Here is a 21,569-nt window from a genome sequence, read left to right on the forward strand (position 1 = left end):
TTTGTGACAACATTAAGGAATTGCTTGCAGCATTTTTACAGTGCAGCACAGATATTTTTTTTTTACCTCCGGTCTTCGTCCATTCCCTCTGTCATGTGATTATTCAACTTTATTAGCATTTATTTTTCTCTTAATAAATACACACACAAAAAATGATGTCTGCAGTTTAGTTGTGTTGAATTAAAAAAAAAAACTAATTAAAAGTAGTAATGTTCAACTTAATTTGTTTGTTTAAATTCAGCCCAGTGTGTCGCGGTAACGCAGTCGGTAGCACATTCGCCTCACAGCAAGAAGGTCGCTGGTTCGAGCCTCGGCTGGGTCAGTTAGTGTTTTTATGTGGAGTTTGCATATTCTTCCTGTGTTTGCATGGGGTTGCCGGTTTTCATTATAATATTCATAAAATAAATCAAATAAAATTATGATATGAAAAAAGTGTTGCATGCAGAACTGTTGCAAACAATTTATTTGTGTTGAATTTAAACAAACAAATTTAATTTAATAATGTTCAACTTAATTTGTTTGTTTAAATTTAACACAAATAAATTGTTTACAACCACTTAATGTAAAAAAAATTGAGTAAATCCAAGGAATCATCTTTGAATAATTTTTTCAGTGTACAAGTCAGAAGTCATGTATGCTAAAATTGATTTTTGTAAATGAGTGTGTATGGATGTTTCCCAGTGATGAGTTGCAGCTGGAAGGGCATCCGCTGCGTAAAACATGTGCTGGATAAGTTGGCAGTTCATTTCGCTATAGTGACCCCAGATTAATAAAGGGACTAAGCAGAAAAGAAAATGAATGAATGAATAAATAAATTCAGCCCAAATAAATTGTTTACAATTACCTAACTTAAGTAAACCCAAGAAATCATATTTGAATCATTTTTTTTACTAGTACAGATATTTTTTTATTTCTCTTGCAGAGATATTGATACATTCATAAAACGTACATCCATAATTCGTTTTAATCCAAAATTTTATAAAGTGGATTAAATTATTAACGTAGTAAATTTAATGAAGTTATAAAATGTTCAATTTAAACACGCGAATATGATCAAATTAGTAGGGGAAAGACACTCAATAATGACTTTTGCTTCTTGTTCAAACTACTTATTTAAAATAAGTTGAAACAACACAATTCTGTGTTTGTTTTATGTTCAATGGATTATGTTAATGTAATCGATTTTCGGAAGGATCTGTGTGCAGCATTTTTTCAGTCCAGAACAGTCGATTTTTTTATTTTATTTTTTTTTTATTTGCCTGAGGATATTATCGCCTCTGTCATGTGATTTTCACATTTTTCTGTTCTTTTAACCCCTGACTCATTCACACTTCCTCAAAGCGTCACGTATAACGATCTACTTCCTTATCTCATATCTGTTTTTCCTATGTAATATAATTTTACACAAATGTCCTAATTAGGCTCGAAACTTTCTTTAAACTATAATGTTTCATGTAATTCCATAAGAGAAAATCCTTACCGTGCCGAATAACCCCACGGATGAAATTGGGGTCCTGATGTTGGAAAGGGGCGTGGAGAAGCTGCCGTGACATATTTGTGATTGATGGGTGTTTCGTCCAATGAGCTAAGCGTATACGTGAACGTCAGCATTCTATTAGCCAATCGAATTTCCTGTAGCTGACGCCCGACTCATCTTTGACAGCATACAGAGAAGCGAAACCTCAATATTGTCGGTCTTCCTGTGATTGTAGGTTGTATTTTCCACATTTGCAGCATGACAGCGAGCGCTTTAACGCAGTGATTGTGTAATATTTCTGAAGGCTCGATACGTCGCGATACGGTAAGGATATTATTTTGTGAAACAGGCTTTGCTAATGTTATTACCGCTTCTCTTGTCATGTCACCTTGTTCTTCTGTCAGCATCACATCCTACAGGGATGATGTCTGTCGTGTAATATTAAATATAAATGCTAATTAATAATATTAGGGAATTAATTATCAAATTATAGCCATTTCATTGCACATATAACCCATTTGGGGCATCTGCTCAGTCTTGCATAGGCTAACATTACATGTACACATGTGAGGAGACAGCTAGCATGGAAAATAACAATAATAACGCTCGAAAATGTTTAATTTCTCTGAATTTGCGATTTATTGTTACGTGTTTGAGTAAACTGTTTATTCTGCATACTACTAATGGCATTTCCTTCCATTTTAAAATAAAAATAATGTTATTCAGAGCATTTTTTCACTATAAAATAACAGAATGCAGCATGTTTACAGTAAATTGTTTGTAATCAGGGATCGGACTCAGTGATTTGGGGGCCCTAAGCAATTTTAGGTTTGGGTAGGCCCACACGGAATCTGCGCGCGCAGAATTCCGCAGATTTTCCAAAGAATTCCGCAGATTTCTGTGTGTAAATCTATATTTATTTAGTTTTTTTTATTAATTACAGTACTATTATTGACCAATATGAAAATGTTCATCTGATTTATGCTCAATGCAGTTTGTATAGTAATATTTTCTGTCTTTTACTAGATAAATTATTTGAGAGACTTGCTTTGTTTACCAAATAAAGTGCATCTAACTGGATTTGCAATTTAAACATTAAATAAAAGTTTAAAAGGTATTACCTTCTATTTTACATATTAAGATTTTAGTTATTATACTCCCAAAATAATTCCGCAGATATCCACAGATTTTTACCAAAATTCTCTGCAGAAATAGCAAAAAACTTCCGCAGATTCGGTCTGGCCCTGGGTATGGGTCACTTGCATTGAAACTAAAAACACTTTCTTTTCCTATAGATATTTTTTTTCTGTAGATTCATTTAGTTAGTTTTTTTGTTTGTTTTTGTAAATAAACTGCATGCTAAAAAATGGAACCTTTATCTTATTAATGTAAAATTAAATTAAAATTAAAACAAGTAAATTTCCACTATTTATGAGGCCCCGGGTTTTGAAAAGAAATTCATTCATTCATTTTCTTTTCGGCTTAATCACAGTGGAATGAACCGCCAACTTATTCAGCACATGTTTTACGCAGTGGATGCCCTTCCAGCTGCAACCCATCTCTGGGAAAAATCCATACACACTCATTCACTACAGACAATTTAGCCTTCCCAATTCACCTGTACCACATGTCTTTCGACTGTGGGGGAGACTGGAGCATCTGTAGGAAACCCACGCGAATCCAGGGAGAACATGCAAACTCCACACAGAAACGCCAACTGACCCAGCCGAGGCTCGAACCAGCGACCTTCTTGCTATGAGGCGACAGCACTACCTACTGCGCCACTGCGTCGCCCCGTTCTGCAGACAATCAAAACTAAATATTGCTTAAGAGGGCTAATAATATTGACCTTAAAATGGTTTTAAAAGAATTAAAAACTGCTTTTATTCTAGCTGAAATAAAACAAGCAAGACTTTCTCCAGAAGAAAAAATATTATGGGAAATAATGTGAAAAATTACTTGCTCATGATTCCTCGAACCCTTCAACTGTATGTCAGCTTGACACAGATATTTTCTTTCTCTTGCAGAGATGGAAACTCTGATTCCCATCATTAACCGACTGCAGGAGGTCTTCCTCACAGTTGGAGCTGAGATCATCCAGCTTCCTCAGATCGTAGTCGTGGGGTCACAGGTGAGCCGTGAAATAGTGCAGTGTTTCCCAACCCTGTTCCTGAAGGCACACCAACAGTACACATTCTAAATTTTCAACCTCTCCATAATCAAACACACCTGAATCAACTCAACAGTACCTAAGAAAAGACTTTAAAGCCTGAAGTTAATGGCTCAGATAAGGGAGACATCCCTTATCCTCCAGGAACAGCGCTGGGAATCACACCTGAAAACTTTTCTCCCTATCCGATCTGTAATGTGCTCTGTTTCTGAATCTTCAGAGTAGTGGGAAGAGCTCAGTGTTGGAGAGTTTGGTCGGACGGGATTTTCTGCCTCGAGGTTCAGGAATAGTGACGCGTCGCCCTCTAGTGTTACAGCTGGTGAACGTGCCACCTCTGGAGGAGAGACGGAAACAAGACAATGGTAACAACTCTAAAAAAATTAAATTCTTATTATTAGTTTTAGACTTGACAAACAAAAATAAGTGCAATTCAAGCTTTATGGATGTGCAATTCCAGCTTTATGGATGTGACATTTGCTGTAAAAACTTCAGAGATTTGCATACACAGAACATTATATTGACACATCAGTTTATATTTAAAAAAAAAAAAAACTACTAGCCACAGAGTTACGGGGTCAGAAAAAAATCAGTCTGTAAAAATATTTCAAATATTTTAAATGAGAAAAATAAACATGCGTTATTGATGTGACCAAAAAAGTCGGCAATTTTACAGTGTACAACACACTTTGTAGAAATTCTGTGAATTAAACTGCACAACCCAGAAGAAACAATGCTGATCAAGAGGAGAAGAGTTCCTCTCTGTAGATCAAGAGTGATTGATTTTATTTTATTTGACATTTTTGCATTAATTAGGAAAAAGCTTTTTTTTTTAATTAATATTATTATTTTTATTTGCCTTTTAAAAACAACAATGGAGTATATGCCGAGCTAGTGTTTTTCCCATGCTGATAAACTTCCGGTGACCTGTTTTTGCAAATTTTTTCCATTTTATACGGTTCCTTTTACAGCATCGATGTTGTAACGTAATTAAAAACATTCAGTTAAATAAACTGTGGCATTCATTTAGTTGCTCAAGCGTAAAACGAGACAAAAAGTCGTTTACTGGCACGTGCCCGTCAGAATCAGCAGGCTAGAGCAGAAGCTCCATTGAACATACTGGGGTAAAATAAATGCTCATATTATAAAGATATGGCGGGGAAAATGTCATTTAATGCAGTGCTTCTTGTACAATCTGAGACCCACTTTATATTGGATATCACTCAGCTAATGGAGATCGCTGATTTTGAAAGAAAACAGACCTTAAACGCACCGGTTTTTCCATTGCATACAGTTCGCTGGAAGCACTTAACCCAGGTTACTGGCAAATTAAAAGTCCCATTAGCATGCTTCGGCATATACCCTATTTAGGCCAAACTCAGTCCAAACATAATCTTGCACAAACTGACTAAAACATGTCAGATATACAGTGAATCAAGTACAAAACCAAACAAAAATAAAATAAAATAAAAAAACAATGTACAAAATAACTTAATAAAACAAAACAAAATAAAAATAAATAAATAACAACATACCATGCAGACATCTATTAGAAGCTCTGTAAGGGGTTAAATAAAACCATATTCAAGAAACAAATCATATAATTCTTTAGCCTTCTCACCTTTCATTACTTTTAAAGCTTCTACATTAACTCCTTTTTAAACACAATCAATTGAGCAGCTGTTTTTGGTTGGGGGCTGCTGAGAAGCGGCACCTCTCCCAATGAGGCAGAGGGGCAGTGGCTCTAGATCAGGGGTGGCCAACCCTGTTCCTGGAGAGCCACCTTCCTGCAGATTTCAGTTGCTACCCATATCAAACACACCTGAACCAATTAATTAGGACCTGAACACCACGGCTGTTTTTCAATACCAAGTACGCAAATTTCGGACTTGCGTCCTTGGAAGTTCAGACTTGCCAAGTTCAGACTTGGAAGAACGAACTCCCGAGGACGCGAGGACACAAGTCGGGTACTTCTTCAAATGGAACAGCAGTGTATGTTATAACGTCACTTACCTCACCATATGAAAAAAAATGATTTAATTTATATTATATTAATGTTATAAATCTACATTTTTGATTTAAGAACATGTACTCATATATTCATAAAAATGTGAATTAAAATGAGTTATTATGCACAGACACGTGTCTGTGATTATCAGATTTATTAAACTACAATGGTAATTTTACCCAAAATAGGAAATAAAGACATACACGATAAGAAAAAGATTACGTCAAGCAATTTGGTAATCAAGGACAAACAGCGTAACGTTACAACACGGTAACATAATTAAAGACAATTACAAAAGGTAACAAAATAACACTGCCAAAATAATACACCTGAGAACAAATATTAGATTTATAAGACCAAAAACTGTCCGTTAGATATTCACAAGATGTATTAAATATCATGTTTTAACTACAATGAAGAGATGAGATCCAGCGGTACGTCCGGGATGGCCTGGCCGAAGTAAAGCTGCTCTGGCAGAGGAGCTGATGACGGAGCTCCCGCTGGCAGGCTGGGAGTCGGAGTCCGCATAAGCTGAGCCACATCGTTAAAGAAGCGCTATCTTTGTGAATAAACTGCCGATTCGAGTTTAAAACAACTACATTCTCGCCTGAAAAACTCTTAAAACTTAATTTTGTGAAACAGTAAAGGAGCATTTTTAAAACCCTGCGGGTTTCCTTTCCTTGCTGGTCACGCTGCAATGCATTCTGGGATACCTGAGCTTCACAAGTTCGCACAAGTCACCTCTCGATGCATCCTTGGCCAAAGGGGCAGAGCAAGTACACATCCGGGAATTTCATGTGTACTTGGAAAGATGTGAACTTTGAATTGGAACAGTACTTTGGCAACGGTTGATGACGTTTCACGAGGACACAAGAACGCAAGTACAGAAAAGAACGCATATTGAGAAACAGCCCACGTGATAATTACAGGCAGGTGTGTTTGATACGAGTTGCAGCTGAAATCTGCAGGAAGGTGGCTCTCCAGGAACAGGGTTGGCCACCCCTGCTCTAGGTGTATGATAGCTGTGCATAAAGCCTATTGTGTTGATGTGATACAGTCTTTCAAACATAACAATACAGCCTTCCTAACACTCATTCTGCTGTCCTCTCTTCGCTTTCACAGGAAATGGATCTAAGCAAAACTCTCAAAACAACTATCCAGGTCTCTGTTTTCTAACACATGTCGGCCTGCATGAACGCTCATCATCATTTCCAACTCTCTCTCTATCTCTCCCTGTGTGGTTCTCATCCCACAGCGCTTCTGCTTTGTAAATGTCACTCTTCATCATCTGAACTCTTTCCCCACCTGTTGTGTTTTCATCTGCAAATTGCACTTGGACTGTTTCCTGCATTTTGAGACTAAAGCGATTGCATGTTTTGGTTTCACCCTCTCAGTACTAATGGATCCGGCCACAATGCTTTTCAGACGGAATATTGATTTCACAATTTGTTCGCATCAGTCCACTGTGCCTGTAAAAAGCCTTCATTGTGTTGTGGTCTTTTTATGGGAAGAGGGTTTCTGCTGGATTTTCTGTTAGGCTCAGTGTCATTAATATTGATCTGTGTGCGCTCATGCTGTTCTCCCTCATCTAAAGGTATCAAAGCTGAGGAATGGGGAACTTTCCTTCACTGCAAAAACCAGGTAATACAAAAAGAGTTTGTGTACCTGAAAATGTGTCATTTAGAAAACCGAAAAGGTAGTCAAACAAAGAGTAGATTTGTATATAAATGTAAATCATTTGAGTAAATAATGACAAAATCAGGTGGTTTTTGGAACTCAAGTCAAAACATTTTCACATTGGAAAGAAAAAGGATTAGGACATATAAGAGACTCATGTGTTGATAATAAATTGGGCTCATTTAGTCAGTTAAAATCAAAATATGATCTGCAATCCTCTGAGTTTTTTAGATATTTGCATATAAAGTATTTTACTTGGAAAAAATTTCCTGGTTTTAAAAATAAAACCATTCACCAGACGCTTGAAAATATAACAAAACACAACCCAGTAGAAAAAGGTACTGTCTGATTTTTAATACTTATTATTAGATGAGGTTAATTCAAGCATGGCAAAATGATGAAAGCGTGGGAGAAGAATCTAAATACAGAGATATCAGATTAGTCATGGAAAAATTATCTTTAAAAATTCACGATTACTCTATAAACTCAAGACACAGACTGATTGTAAAATTACATAAGATTTTCCCAAATGTTTCCTTATTGTGCAATAAGTGAAGTTTATTTTTAATTTAATTTCGAGAGGATCACGTGCTTATAATTGTTTGCAGCCGGCCCCGCATTATTCAATTTAGGATTCACCAATCAGACGATTCTTAAGCCACTATAAATACCCTAAGTTTCATATAACAGCCATCTTTATTTTGAAGAATCCCCCCTTCCACCACTACTCCTCCTCCTTTCTTAGATGAGTGGCACATTGGCCTAGTGGTTAGCACTGTTGCCTTACAGCAAGAGCGTCACTAGTTCTAGTCCTTACCAAGCCAGCCGACGTTTCTGTGTGGAGTTTACACATTCTCCTAGTGCTCACGTGGGTTTCCCCCGTGTTCCCCGGTTTCCTCCCACCGTCCAACTTAAGTTAATTGACTAATCCAAATTGGCACCATAGACATGCTCCTAGTAAGTGTTTATCTCTTAAGAGCAATCACTATCTGTTCATCAGCTACTACAGCAGGGGAGTTCTCCAGATTGCAATCGGGAGGGAGCCCCGGGCTCGAGCATCTAATAAGCTCAGGGCTCTCTCCTGGGATAGCATACCAAACAAGCAATCATCAGCTTGGTGTGAACTCTTGAAATGTAACAATTTTGAAGGTACACTGACTCACTCATTCTGGTCTTACCATAAAATGTGTTCATTTTGGCAGAACATTTTTAATTTTATATCTGAAGTATACAGGATTGATCACCAAACCAAAATTGGGTATTTTTGTAGACACCTCAGAAATAGGAGATATATATACAGTTGAAGTCAGAATTATTAGCCCCCCTGTTTATTTTTCCCCCTATTTCTGTTTAAAGGAGAGAAGATTTTATTCAACTCATTTCTACACATAATAGCTTTAATAACTCATCTCTAACAACTGATTTATTTTATCTTTGTCATGATGGCAACGCATAATATTGGACTAGATATTTTTCAAGACACTTCTATTTAGTTTAAAGTGACATTTAAAGGATTAACTATGTTAATTAGGTTAGCCAGGCAGGTTAGGGTTATTAGGCAAGTTACTGTATAACCATGGTTTGTTCTGTAGACTATCGAAAAAATCTATTGCCTAAAGGGGCTCATAATTTTGACCTTAAAATCATTTGTAAAAAATTAAAAACTGCTTTTATTCAAGCCAAAATAAATCAAATAAGACTTTCTCCAGAAGAAAAAATATTATCAGACATACTGTGAAAATTTCCTTGCTCTGTTTAACATAATTTGGGAAATATTAAAAAAGAAAAGAAATTTAAAAGGGGCTAATACTCCTGACTTCAATTGTTTATCACAGGCAGTACTTTGTGCATGATATTAGCTAAGAAAATAATTTGACAAAAGTCAGATTACGTGCCTGTCTTTGAAACCTGGATTAGAAGTTTAAGTTATGTGCTGCCCATGGAAGAAATGCGATATGGGATGGCAAACAAACTAAACATATTTCATAAAATCCGGAACCTAATTACAGTTGAAGTCAGCATTATTAGCCCCCCATTGATTTTTTTTTTTTTTATATTTCCTAAATGATGTTTAACAGAGCAAGGAAATTTTCACAGGTTGTCTGATAATATTTGTTCTTCTGGAGAAAGTCTTATTTGTTTTATTTCAGCTAGAATAAAAGCAGTTTTTAATATTTCATGAACCATTTTATTGTCAAAATGATTAGCCCCTTTAAGCTATTTTTTTTCCAACTGTCTATAGAACAAACCATCGTTATACAATAACTTGCCTAATTACCCTAACCTGCCTAGTTAACCTAATGAACCTAGTTAAGCCTTTAAATGTCACTGTAAGCTGTATAGAAGTGTATTGAAAAATATCTAGTCAAATATTATTTACTGTCATCATGGTAAAGATAAATAAAATCAGTTATTAGAAATGAGTTATTAAATTATTATGTTTATAAATGTGTTGAAAAAAATCTGCTCACCTGTTAAACAGAAAATGTGGGAAAAATAAACAGGGGGGTTAATAATTCTGACTTCAACTATATGTTTTATATCAGTAATGCTGACTTGTAACTCATTATAGGTGGGATTGCTTTGGCATGTGTTAAGTTGTGGAGCCTACATATTTCTCTGTAAATTATTATTATTATTATTTTTCCTAATAAAGTTAATAATTTTTCTTTTCTTTTATGCTTTCTGGAGGATATTGTATTATGTTGTGTCTGACTATTTGTGTATTATAAAAAGGTCTTTTTACCTTTTTTTTCCTGAAGTTTGTTCTGTTTATGTTATTGTTTATTTTCTTTTGCTAAAAAAAAAAAGATTTAACAACAATAAAAAAATGAGCTGGTTTAGCACTGTCGCTTTACAGCTAAAAAGTCGTTGCACCTTTTTAAAAGATACATATTTGTACCCAAAGAGTCCACAATGGTACCTCAAAGGTGCATATTAGTACCCAAATGTACCTAAAAAGTACCTTTAAGGTACCATAATAAACCTTTCAGAGACAAATTTGTACCTTTTGAAAAGGTACGGCCACAGAGACAGCTCCTGTACCTTTATTTGTGAGAGTGTGGAGTTTGCATGTTCTCCCCATGTTGGTGTGGGTTTCCTCCGGGTGCTCTGGTTTCCCCCACATTCCAAAGACGAAATTGGCCATAGTGTATAATTGTGTGTGTGAATGTGAGAGTGTATGGGTGTTTCCCAGTACGTGGTTGCAGCTGGAAGGGCATCCGCTGCGTAAAACATGTGGTAGAATAGTTGGTGGTTCATTCCGCTGTGGCACGACCCCAGATTAATAAAGGGACTAAGTCGAAAAGAACATGAATGAATGAATAAATGAAGGAATGAATGAATGAAGGAATGAATAAATGAATGAATGAATGAAAAACTGACTGGCAATGAGACTGAAAAAGGACATATGCACTGATATTATTCTTTTCATAGATTTTCACAGATTTTAATGAAATTCGGAAAGAGATCGAGGAGGAAACCGATCGCAGTACCAATAATAAGGTGGAGTAGAAGCACAACACTTACCCTTGCTTCGTATAATTCAATATAAACAGGTTTCATTTTAAGGCTCTGCTTTAATTGATCTGACATAGTTGTTCTCTGTTCCTCCTAAGGGCATCAGTAAAGAGCCCATTTACCTGAAGATCTATTCCCCGAATGTACTCAGCCTGACGCTGGTGGACTTGCCTGGCATCACCAAGGTAACCACAATGACTCTTCATTTATTATGTGATCCAAACAAACTCATTAGCTCATAGGCACAAAGCAGAAGTTTTAGACTCTGTTCTTCATCAATCGCTGTCAGTGCGCTTTCAGTACAACTGCTTTCAGCAGAATCGATCAGTTAAAAATAAAATAAATGAAAACAGTAAAAAATTGAGTAACTATACATTTCTTTTCACATAGCAAAGACGTTTGATAACAGTAATGTTTAGACTCTGTTCCACTTTCTAGCATGTTATTGACAAAGTTTTTGACCAGCTTATTTCAATGCCAGGATTATTTTGTGTCAATTCTGTTAATTCTGTATCAATTACTCACTCTCATGGGTTTCAGTCCTCTGAGACCTTTGCTCATTTTCTTGATTTATTTATTTTTTAATAAATCTGTATCATCTGAGATGTTTAAATTCCAGAAACGAAACCAAAAGCATTGTCAAACAGTGACTTCAGTGGTTCAGCTGTAACCAAACAAAGCTCAAAGAACACTTTTGTTTGCTAAAAATAATCTGTAATAATCATGATTTGATACAGAAGACCTAGATGAGCAAAGTTATTTTGTTTAATTTAATTTAATTTAATTTAATTTAATTTAATTTAATTTAATTTAATTTAATTTAATTTAATTTAATTTTAATTTAATTTTAATTTATTTAATTTAATTTAATTTAATTTAATTTAATTTAATTTAATTTAATTTAATTTAATTTAATTTTTATTTTATTTTATTTTATTTTATTTTATTTTATTTTATTATGTTTTATTTTTATTTATTTGTATTTTATTTTATTTTATTTTAAATAATAAATATTATTTCTAAATTGTTTTAAATAAAAATAAAAAAATCAATTACAATTGGTATAAAATAATTTTCAAAAACTTTTCCTGAATAGGGAATCCTGGGCTAAAACCAAAAATCTTGAATGCACTTAAAACCCCCCCACACCCCAACCAAAAAAGAAAAACAACCTGAAAATACTTTGTTTTATTTATTATTAATATTATTTAAACAATACAAAGTCATTTTGGGAGACGTTTTAAGTTTAAATTTCACATTTTGAAAGTCTCGCCTGCCTGTTTCATGAACATTAGGAAATGAACAGTTCATGTTTTGGGGGCAAAAAAAGTCATTTTTCTCATCTGTCATGTGTTCTGATAATAAAATGTCATTTTCAGCTGGTAACATTGAGCAACTGAACATTTGCAGCATCTGTAGTTTTAAAATATACAAATAATATCTACAAGTAGAAGAACACAACTTTAAAAATTGAGGGCGATCCTTCTTTAAAGTCCTGGCTTAATACACTGTAAAATATGTAATGACAAAAAGTCAAGACAACAAATGCTTTTATGTTGCTTAAACTTATTTTAATAAGTAATCAGGTTTGAACTACATTTTTTAAGTTATACAAAGTTATCCATCATTTTAGTCAGTTTGATTGATGTGAGTTGAGATGACTAGAAATTTGATTTGATTCAACTAAAAAATTTAAGGCATCACTACTTCTTTTACAGTGTACAAGTCGTTCAAGTCATTCAAAGTCCGCATGAACCAGAAGCTGCAACCTTTTTTTTCTTTGTATTGTGATGCAGTTCCTAGAGAAACAAAATATTAAATGAGAAAACAGTGTGTGTGGCTTGTTTTTGCTACTGCAAGCTTATTGGATGTTGTAAAGTAGGCGTGTCATTCAGAAAGATCAGGAAAAGAAGTTGGGAAGAGTTATTGCAACCTAACCGACTCCTCCCGCTCACCATTTCTGTTTGTTGTCTGAACTGACAGCTGAAGGGGCGTGGTTAAGGGGAGTGGTTAAGTATGTTAGCCACGCCCAATACCTCAGACAGACATAACCTCACAATTTGACTGAAAACAAACAGGAAGTGCATTTTCAGAGCAAATTGTTTTCTTTCTTAATGACATGCACAGATAAATTGTGCACTAAAAAACTAGCAATGCGAGCTAACAAAATCAATATGGGTAGTTTTGATTTTATTTGTACTTTACAGTGGTGCCCACAACACAATCGTACCACTGTTTTACTTAACGTTAAGTGACCCGTACTCAAAGTGATTTATTAGCATTTTTCATGAACAGGTCCCTGTTGGAGACCAGCCTGAAGACATCGAGATTCAAGTCCAAGAGATGATCCTGTCCTACATCTCCAACCCAAACTCCCTCATCCTGTGCGTGTCTCCTGCAAACTCTGACCTCGCCACATCAGACGCCCTAAAACTGGCACGAGAGGTGGACGCAGATGGTGAGAGCATGCCCGATGGCATTATTACACTGTCGAATGGCACTGTGGGAAGCTAATGTATACAGTATTTTACTGTATTTTTGATTAAATAAATGTTGACTCATCATCATTATCACAGTTTTAGCTTACAGTATGTAACCGAATTGATTTCCACAAGTATATTTTTGAAAGTTAAGGAACACTAACGAATGAGCAATATCACACGAGTAACAATGCGATATGGCTGTGTATCAGCAGTGATGGTGAGGCGTACATTAACTCGAAGGCGCAAGCTGAGTGCATTAGCGCCCCCCACCAGTGATCATATACAGCCATATCGCACTGCTACAAGTGTAATATTGTGTTTATACAACAGTTCAACGGCATAATCGTGTATATAAAAAAGAAAATCAAACTCGGAGAGTCTCAGAAACCGTTTTGTATGAGAAACTACTTTTCTTGCTACCTCACCAATGTCATTTTAGAACTGGTATTTGAATGATTCACTAGCGTAATGTCTAAAGTGATGACAAAACAGCTGATTTTTGCTCACATTTTAAGATTATAAGGCTGAACTTGACAAGAAATGCCATCAATCTACAGAGATTTCCCAGTATTTCTCTGTTACAATCGGGAGATCACAATAATTACCCCCAATCCGCTTGTTAAGTGGTGACGTGTTTGTGGCGTATGTAATACTGTTTCCGGGTCCAAGCACCCATTCATTAGAGTTGAGAAATCATTCGTTTATGATCAACGAATTTTATTCATATCACACATTAAAGTTAATTTTACATAAAGTCATAGTGTACACAACAATCACTGGGCTTGCTCCATAACAAATACCAACATTTTAACAATTTATAAAACAATGAATCACTTTCTGGCCATCGGATATTAGCCATGGACATATATATTGCGATCGTGACTTTCGAAAGTATTAAATCGCTTTGTAAACGTTTATTATTACCATTTCATGAATCTCCCCATTCAGTTGAATAGAGCGCTTGGACCCGGAAGCCGCTCCGCGTGACGTCACACTTAACAAGCGGATAAAGCCAAAGCAAAGCAAACACTAGCAGTTTCTGTGGTATAAATACAGCACTACAAAATACGAAAGAGAGAGACCGACTTATCACTGACCTAATTTGTTCAGCTGTTGTTTGAAACTTACGTTGAGATTTTTTTCCCTCCAAGACCTATTATGTGGTCTCTGTTGCCATCTTGTGGCGGAATGTCAACCGTCACTTTCTTCGGTCTGCTCAGACAGGCTGATGCACTGAATCTCCGAAATTATAAATATTTTAAAATAGGCACTATCCTTATAAATAAACTGCACAGTTGCAATCTAAACAGCTAGATTATCGACTAAGAAAGCCTCAAAAGTACATTATGTTGTCCAACAGCTGCAATATTTGTCAAACTGTAGAGTATCCTCTGCTTGTTGCTGTATGTGGGCGGAGTAATACACAAGTGTGAAGAGGCTGTAAGAGTGCTGTTATTGCAGAAATTCTCACGACTATCAGCCAATCAGATTAAAGAACCAGACAGAGCTGTTGTATAAACATGAATGACCCATACTATTTGTAATATTACCTATATAATGAAGCTTTAGTGAACAACTTTTGAATTCGAAAAGTATACTTGTAATATTAAACATATTATGGGTTATTTACATTCGTTTATGTTACTTTATACATTGTTAATATTAAAAAAGTACGATCAGTTGTGTTACATAAACTAAAATTACCATAATGATGAGTCTGAGTGAATTATTCGATAATAAAAGAGTCAAGTTTACCTGGATTATGTGCTCAAATTTGAGCGAGCGGCAGGTAAGAGATGGACACGTCCTCCTGACAGATCATGAAGAAGCCCTGGTGTGTGTTCTCAGGTCGCAGGACGCTTCTGGTTGTGAGTAAGCTGGATCTGATGGACGCGGGGACAGATGCTCTGGAGGTGCTGCTGGGACGGGTCATACCAGTCAGACTGGGCATTATTGGTGTGGTTAACAGGTCAGTTACAGAGGCATCTCTACACATGAACACAAGTTCAGTCGTTCAAAACTGAACCGTCTTTTCACAGTAAAACACAAGAATTGAAGCAAATAGTGCCATACGTTTTGAGAAAAGCCGTCACAAAATCTTAAGGCTGCAAATATGTAAGACAAATGTGTCTGCAAGTTCCCGGAGGAACTGACCCCCCGCAACCTGACGTGGGAGTACGGTTTTTTCCGTCCACCGAATTTTTTTTTTGACAGGCGTATTAACATGAGGTGTGGGTGAATTGGGTAAGCTAAATTGGCCGTAGTGTATGTGTGGGATTGAGTGTGTATGGGTGTTTCCCAGTGATGGGTTGCAGCTGGAAGGGCATCTGCTGATATGCTGGCTAAGTTGGCGGTTCATTCCGCTGTGGTGACTCCAGATTAATAAAAGGACTAAGCAGTGAAGAAAAGGAATGAATAAACAAACCACTTTATTTTCATTAACGTAAACAACGATGAATAAATACTGCAATAAATGTGATGTTCATGTTGGTTAATACATCAATTAATATAACCTTATTTTTATCGTATTATACTTATTGAAAAAAATGTAAAACCTATTTTTAAATAAGTAAAATACGGTAAAAATCTATTTTAAAAAACAAGGCTTGTGTTTTCCCTAATTTGGACACAGAAGAAATATGATTTGTATTTTCACAATAATAAACAATTACTGTACGTTCGTTTATTTATTTAGATTTTGTTTCCTGAAACATTTAAAAGTTTGCAAAATATCAATATAATTCTGAATCATAATTTTGACCTGATTCTGGAAAACAAACAAACATTTTACTCTAAGATTGATCACAGAAAAATTTTATAATTTTTTTTCTTGTTTTTAAATATTTATTATCCTCTGCTTTTTGCTGTATGTGGGCGGAGTAATACACAAGTGTGAAGAGGCTGGAAGAGTGCTGTTATTGCAGAATTTCTCACGACTATCAGCCAATCAGATTAAAGAACCAGACAGAGCTGTTGTATAAACATGAATAACCCATACTATTTGACAACCCATTTTACCCCCTTTTCAAGATTTAAGATAAGCCTTTTGTGTCTCCAGAATGTGTCTGCAAAGTTTCAGCTCAAAACACCCATCAGGTTATTTAACCGGAAACCGGAGCACCCGGAGGAAACACGGGGAGAACATGCAAACTCCACACAGAAATGCCCAGCTGGTTCTCGAACCAGCGACCTTTTTGCTGTGAGGCGATTGTGCTACCCACTGCGCCACCGTGACATTTATGACGTTACAATTGTGCACATACAGTAGTTCATTTACTTAAAACTTTTAAGGCCACGGGTTAACTACTTTTTAAAGTAAAGCAGTGCTCGAAATGAACTTTTTTACTTGGTAGCACCGGTGCTCCCAACTTCAAAAATTTAGGAGCACCAGAAAAAATTTAGGAGCACCCACCAAAAATGAATGAGCAATGCTGCAAATTGTATTTCAAGGGACTTATTGTATTTTAAAACAACATCAATTAGGACTAACAAAAACCAGAAAGAACTAACTAATGCTGAGATGACATTGATATTTGTGTGCAATAATTGCAAAATGTGTATGTCTAATAATTATAGAATATTAATGATGATGAAAATGACAATAATAGTAACAATAAATTACATTTCTCATCATCATGCTGCCTTGAATGTGCTTTAATGTAAGTTATCTGCTATAAAAAGGTACTTTCTGAAAAATAAATGTATAGTTTGCATCAAACAAAAATGAAGCATTGCAGTAAGAAATATTTATTTTGTACAGCTAAACAGCATATATATGCATGTCAGTTTAATAAATAATATTTCTGCTAAAAAACAAACAAAAGATTATTAAATTCAAGGCTGAAAGCTGCAAAACAGTCATCAGTAATCAAATAAAAAAAATAAAATACACCTCAAGAAATAGTAGGCAAAACAAAGTAAGTAAAGTCTCACTTCTATCACTCTTTAAAAGTTTTTGTTTTAGTTTATGTCAATTTAAAAGTTCCGTCTGAGCTGATTTTCATTTTTCTGTGTTTGTGGAAAAGCAGGCAGGTTTCAGTGTAAACTTAGTAAAGGCGAGCTTCTTTGGTGATGATATGTACAGTATTAGATTTGACTTTTAGCGGACATTTGCGCTAAACACTCGAGATTCGGGCACCTTCTCCGAAAAGTACGTACTCGATTGATCTCAGCTGGCGGATCAATATTCACCACGTGTCATGATCGCTCTCATCTGCGCCTCAACTTTAGGTGGGGTTTGCACTTTGCAAACCTGTGTGCTTTAAGTTTTCACTCTTTAGCCGTTTGCATTTCCCGTGGACATAAAAGCTCCCTCCCTGTAACAGCGGAAAGCCTTGAGTGAATGACAGCTAATATGAACCAATATAGCTGCAGGGAAGAGCGATTCAGCACGTATTTAGAAAAAATCAAAACAGGTCGCACTAATGCGCACTATAAATAATATATTATGAGGTCGCATCGATTAATTTTCGGGCGCATATGCGACCGAAATGGTCGCAATTTCGAGCCCTGTAAAGTCAACTAATCATTTTAAAAGCAGCAGGTTTACTCACTTATTTTAAGAAAGTCGACTAATCATTTTTAACAGTGTACTCATTTATGCTGAGCACTGTATATATGAAGCCCTGAAGGCACAACAGCCTGATGAACCAACCATAAGGGTTAGAAAGAGGGTAAATGATCACCATGTAGAAGTTCATCACAACATAAAACATTATATAACATCCTTTTAGGCTGTAAAGGAAAAATAAAGTGCTGCAAAAAAAAACAAAAAAAAAAAACATTTGACTTCTTTCACTGCAGCAGAAACATAATCAGCCATGCGAAGAAGCATTGCTACATTTTAACAGTGTCATTTTCTCACATTTGGAGTTTCTCTATCACACACTTAAATAGCAGTGACTGTGATATTCTCCGCGCCGTTATCCTCTCCCTGCCTATTTATGCGCCGGCACCCAAGGGTACCGTGTCTACCGCTATCAGCTTACAGAAAGCAATGTTTTCAGAGATAAATCACTGCTTCATTCAGCTCCGGCTCCAGCGTGTCCTTTAGGGCCTGTGCGAAATACAGGGAGACAATTTAGTAGAGGAGAAGAACTGCCGTGACACTTTTCATTTCTCGACTCTCGTTAAGTTAATCAGACGTCGCTGCAGGCCGGTGTCTCTTCAGTATTAACCTATACGCTCCCTTTGAGGATTCAACGGCGAGCAGGCAAACAGGAGGATTTCCTGTGAGAGATTTAGGGGAAAGCAAGAACAAACAATAGAAAGACTATGGGCCCGGCACGGCGGATGTGATTTTTTTTGCTATTTTCAGACCGGCGCAGCTATCATTTTCACGTTTTGCGCCACGTCGTTTAAATAGCAAATATATTTGCGCTGGTCTGAAAATGAGGTTTGTTGAGTAAATAGACCAAACATTGATCAACTAAATGCTGCTCTAAAGTCAAGCGCAGAGTTTTTGTAATTTAAAGAGTGCGTTAGTTGTGCGCATATGCACGTCCAAAACGCGCAAACATTGCTTATTACACACAGAGAGATGAGCAATACACAAATAACTTTAAAAATGTAAAAAATAAAGAATTAAAATGATAAATAAATGATTATTTTCTACAAAAATACGGTTCATGCAGACTTTAAGAAACATGTAAACATACTTGTTTATTTGAAAAACAATGCTAAAGTCAGCTTTTCTGCTTTTTATTATGTTTCTTTATTTAACCAGATAAAAACCCATCAAGATCAAGATCTCATTTACAAGGGTGACCTGGCCAAGTGGTCTGCAACACATGATTTATATAAAAAAAAAAAAAATAAATAAATAAAAATGTAATAATATTAGTAATAAATATAAAATTGATATAATATAAAAATACAGTTCAGTTTTCCAGTTTTACCACATTTCAATATATTAAAAACACATGCATTGAGAAATGGACTGTTGTTGTTTGTTAAAAAAAAAAAAAAGAGCGAAACGATGTCATTGGGATGAGCTCAGATATCTTTAGTTCAGGCTGAAGAGTATTCCAGGATGAGGGGGCGGCATGACTAAAGACTCACTTCCCTATTTCAGTTGGAACCCGGGGAACAGTCAAATGATAAGATTCACTTAAGCGTAGTTCATACTGGCTTTTAGACTTATGGAGAAGGGAACGTAGGTATGAAGGCACCAGTCCCAGAAGAGCCTTGTAGACCAGAGTCATCCAGTGGGCTTACCTTCTTGCATACAGAGAAGGCCACACTACGGCCTTAAGAGGCCCCCACACGCCTCTTTAAAAATGTGCGTTATGTTCTGGAATGTCTGTCTTTGTTTTGGCCTCGATAACCAGCCTACTGCCAGTTTACGCAGACGCAGATTTAAAGTTAAAAAAATCCTCATGAGGTGATTTTTAATAAGCGAATAATATAAATATTATTAATGTTTACATTGTAACACCGTGTCCCTACTACACACGATGCGACACGACTGAAACATTTAAATTCCAGAACTATTCAGAAACACAGAATAGTGATCTGCACTCCAACAAATGGTACAATTTACAATCTAATTAATACACATTAAAGCTCTTTAACATTATTACAAGTACATTCTAAGTGACTAATATTTATTGGTTTGCACTAAGAAAGGATTAAGGCAGTTCTGAATGCAAAAGGGGGTCCAACCTGGTACTAGAAAGGTGTTCCTAATAAAGTGGCCAGTGAATGTACAGTATATGCTGCTGCTTTCATTAGGGCAATACATGTCAAATAGTATTCAACCAATTATTTCAATTGAGCTGACACTACACAATTCTTCAGTTTTTTTTTGGGACAACTTAATTGTTTCATGTTCAATCAACTTAAATTTGTAAAAACCAACGAGTTAACCTAATTCCTTCATGTTACCCCAACATAAATCGATTGTGTGGAACCCAGTGCATTTAATTTATTTTATTAGGTTTTAAAGGATTTGAAATATGCTACCATGTTTGTTAAATATTTTAGTAACATAATGTACTTTTTTATAAGTGTAATTTATCAATATCCACCTGCATTTGTTATGCTTACTTAATCGATTTGTGTTGGGACCACATGAATGAATTGTGTGGAACCCTGCATTTTTTACTCTCTAGTAAGGAAAGAAAACACTGAGACACATGGTATTCTTTACTGTTTAATATTCATTCATTCATTTTCTTTTCGATTTAGTCCCTTTATTAATCAGAGGTCACCACAGTGGAATGAACCGTTAACTTATCCAGCATGTTTTACACAGCGGATGCCCTTCCAGCAGCTGTTTAGATTAATTAATCAATTTGAAGTATATTATAATATATTATATAATATTATGTACTTGTATTTGTTCATTATTTTGATTTTCAAACAGCATTGTATTACATGTAGCTTCCCAGTCTTGCAGAAGCCATCCACATGATCACAGAACAGAGCATGAAATCCTCCGGGTGCTCCGGTTTCCCCCACAAGTCCAAAGACATGCGGTACAGGTAAATTGGGTTGGCTAAATTGTCTGTAGTGAATAAAAGTGTATGAGTGTTCCCCAGTGATGGGTTGCAGCTGGAAGGGCATCCACTGCGTAAAACATATGCTGGATAAGTTGGCGGTTCATTCCGCAGTGACGACCCCAGAATAATAAAGGGACTAAGCCGAAAAGAAAATGAATGCTAGAATGTGCACAGTACTTGGGACTTTGTTGACAAAAGCAACCAAAGGTAGAATCCTCCTGTGTCCAGTAGTGGGCAGTGTACTAACACTTTTCAGTCCACTTCTGTCCTGTAGGAATGCACTGCAGACTGATTTAGAGACTCTTATTCATTCAAAATGAACAGCTGGAGACACTAACACCAGTCAAACAACAATTATGCACAATGAAAACAATCTCTATTTAAAGTCAATATGAATTGATTACTATTTATTATTATATGCATTTATTACTTAAAGCAACCATTTGTGGCCTTAATACCCATATATAAATCTGATATATGGCAATATACAAAGCACTGTTTTTGGTTCAGATTAGAATTTCGTGTATATAAAACATGTCATATATTTCAAAATATGTAAAAAATGTGCATTTACACACACACACACACACACACACACACACACACACACACACACACACACACACACACATATATATATATATATATATATATATATATATATATATATATATATATATATATATATATATATATATATATATATATATATATATATATATATATATATATATTT

General features: G+C 35.6%; 1 protein-coding gene across 8 annotated transcripts in view; it reads left to right on the forward strand.

Moving 5' to 3' along the window:
* si:dkey-32e23.4 overlaps positions 1–21,569 on the forward strand; it is a 51,242-nt gene that overhangs the window by 5,954 nt on the left and 23,719 nt on the right. For 3 of the 8 annotated variants that reach the window (XM_073911240.1, XM_021478503.3, XM_073911242.1), the window contains exons 2-9: positions 3,505–3,608; positions 3,868–4,009; positions 6,775–6,813; positions 7,247–7,293; positions 10,765–10,833; positions 10,947–11,033; positions 13,144–13,306; positions 15,180–15,300. In XM_073911240.1, coding sequence (XP_073767341.1) covers positions 3,505–3,608; positions 3,868–4,009; positions 6,775–6,813; positions 7,247–7,293; positions 10,765–10,833; positions 10,947–11,033; positions 13,144–13,306; positions 15,180–15,300 — 772 coding nt within the window. Of the gene's footprint in view, positions 1–1,640; positions 1,802–3,504; positions 3,609–3,867; positions 4,010–6,774; positions 6,814–7,246; positions 7,294–10,764; positions 10,834–10,946; positions 11,034–13,143; positions 13,307–15,179; positions 15,301–21,569 lie in introns of those variants that run through there. The other 5 variants (XM_073911241.1, XM_073911243.1, XM_073911244.1 and 2 more) reach the window with 3 other exon arrangements.

This window comes from Danio rerio, chromosome 8, assembly GCF_049306965.1.
Source record: "Danio rerio strain Tuebingen ecotype United States chromosome 8, GRCz12tu, whole genome shotgun sequence".
Lineage (NCBI taxonomy): Eukaryota > Metazoa > Chordata > Actinopteri > Cypriniformes > Danionidae > Danio > Danio rerio.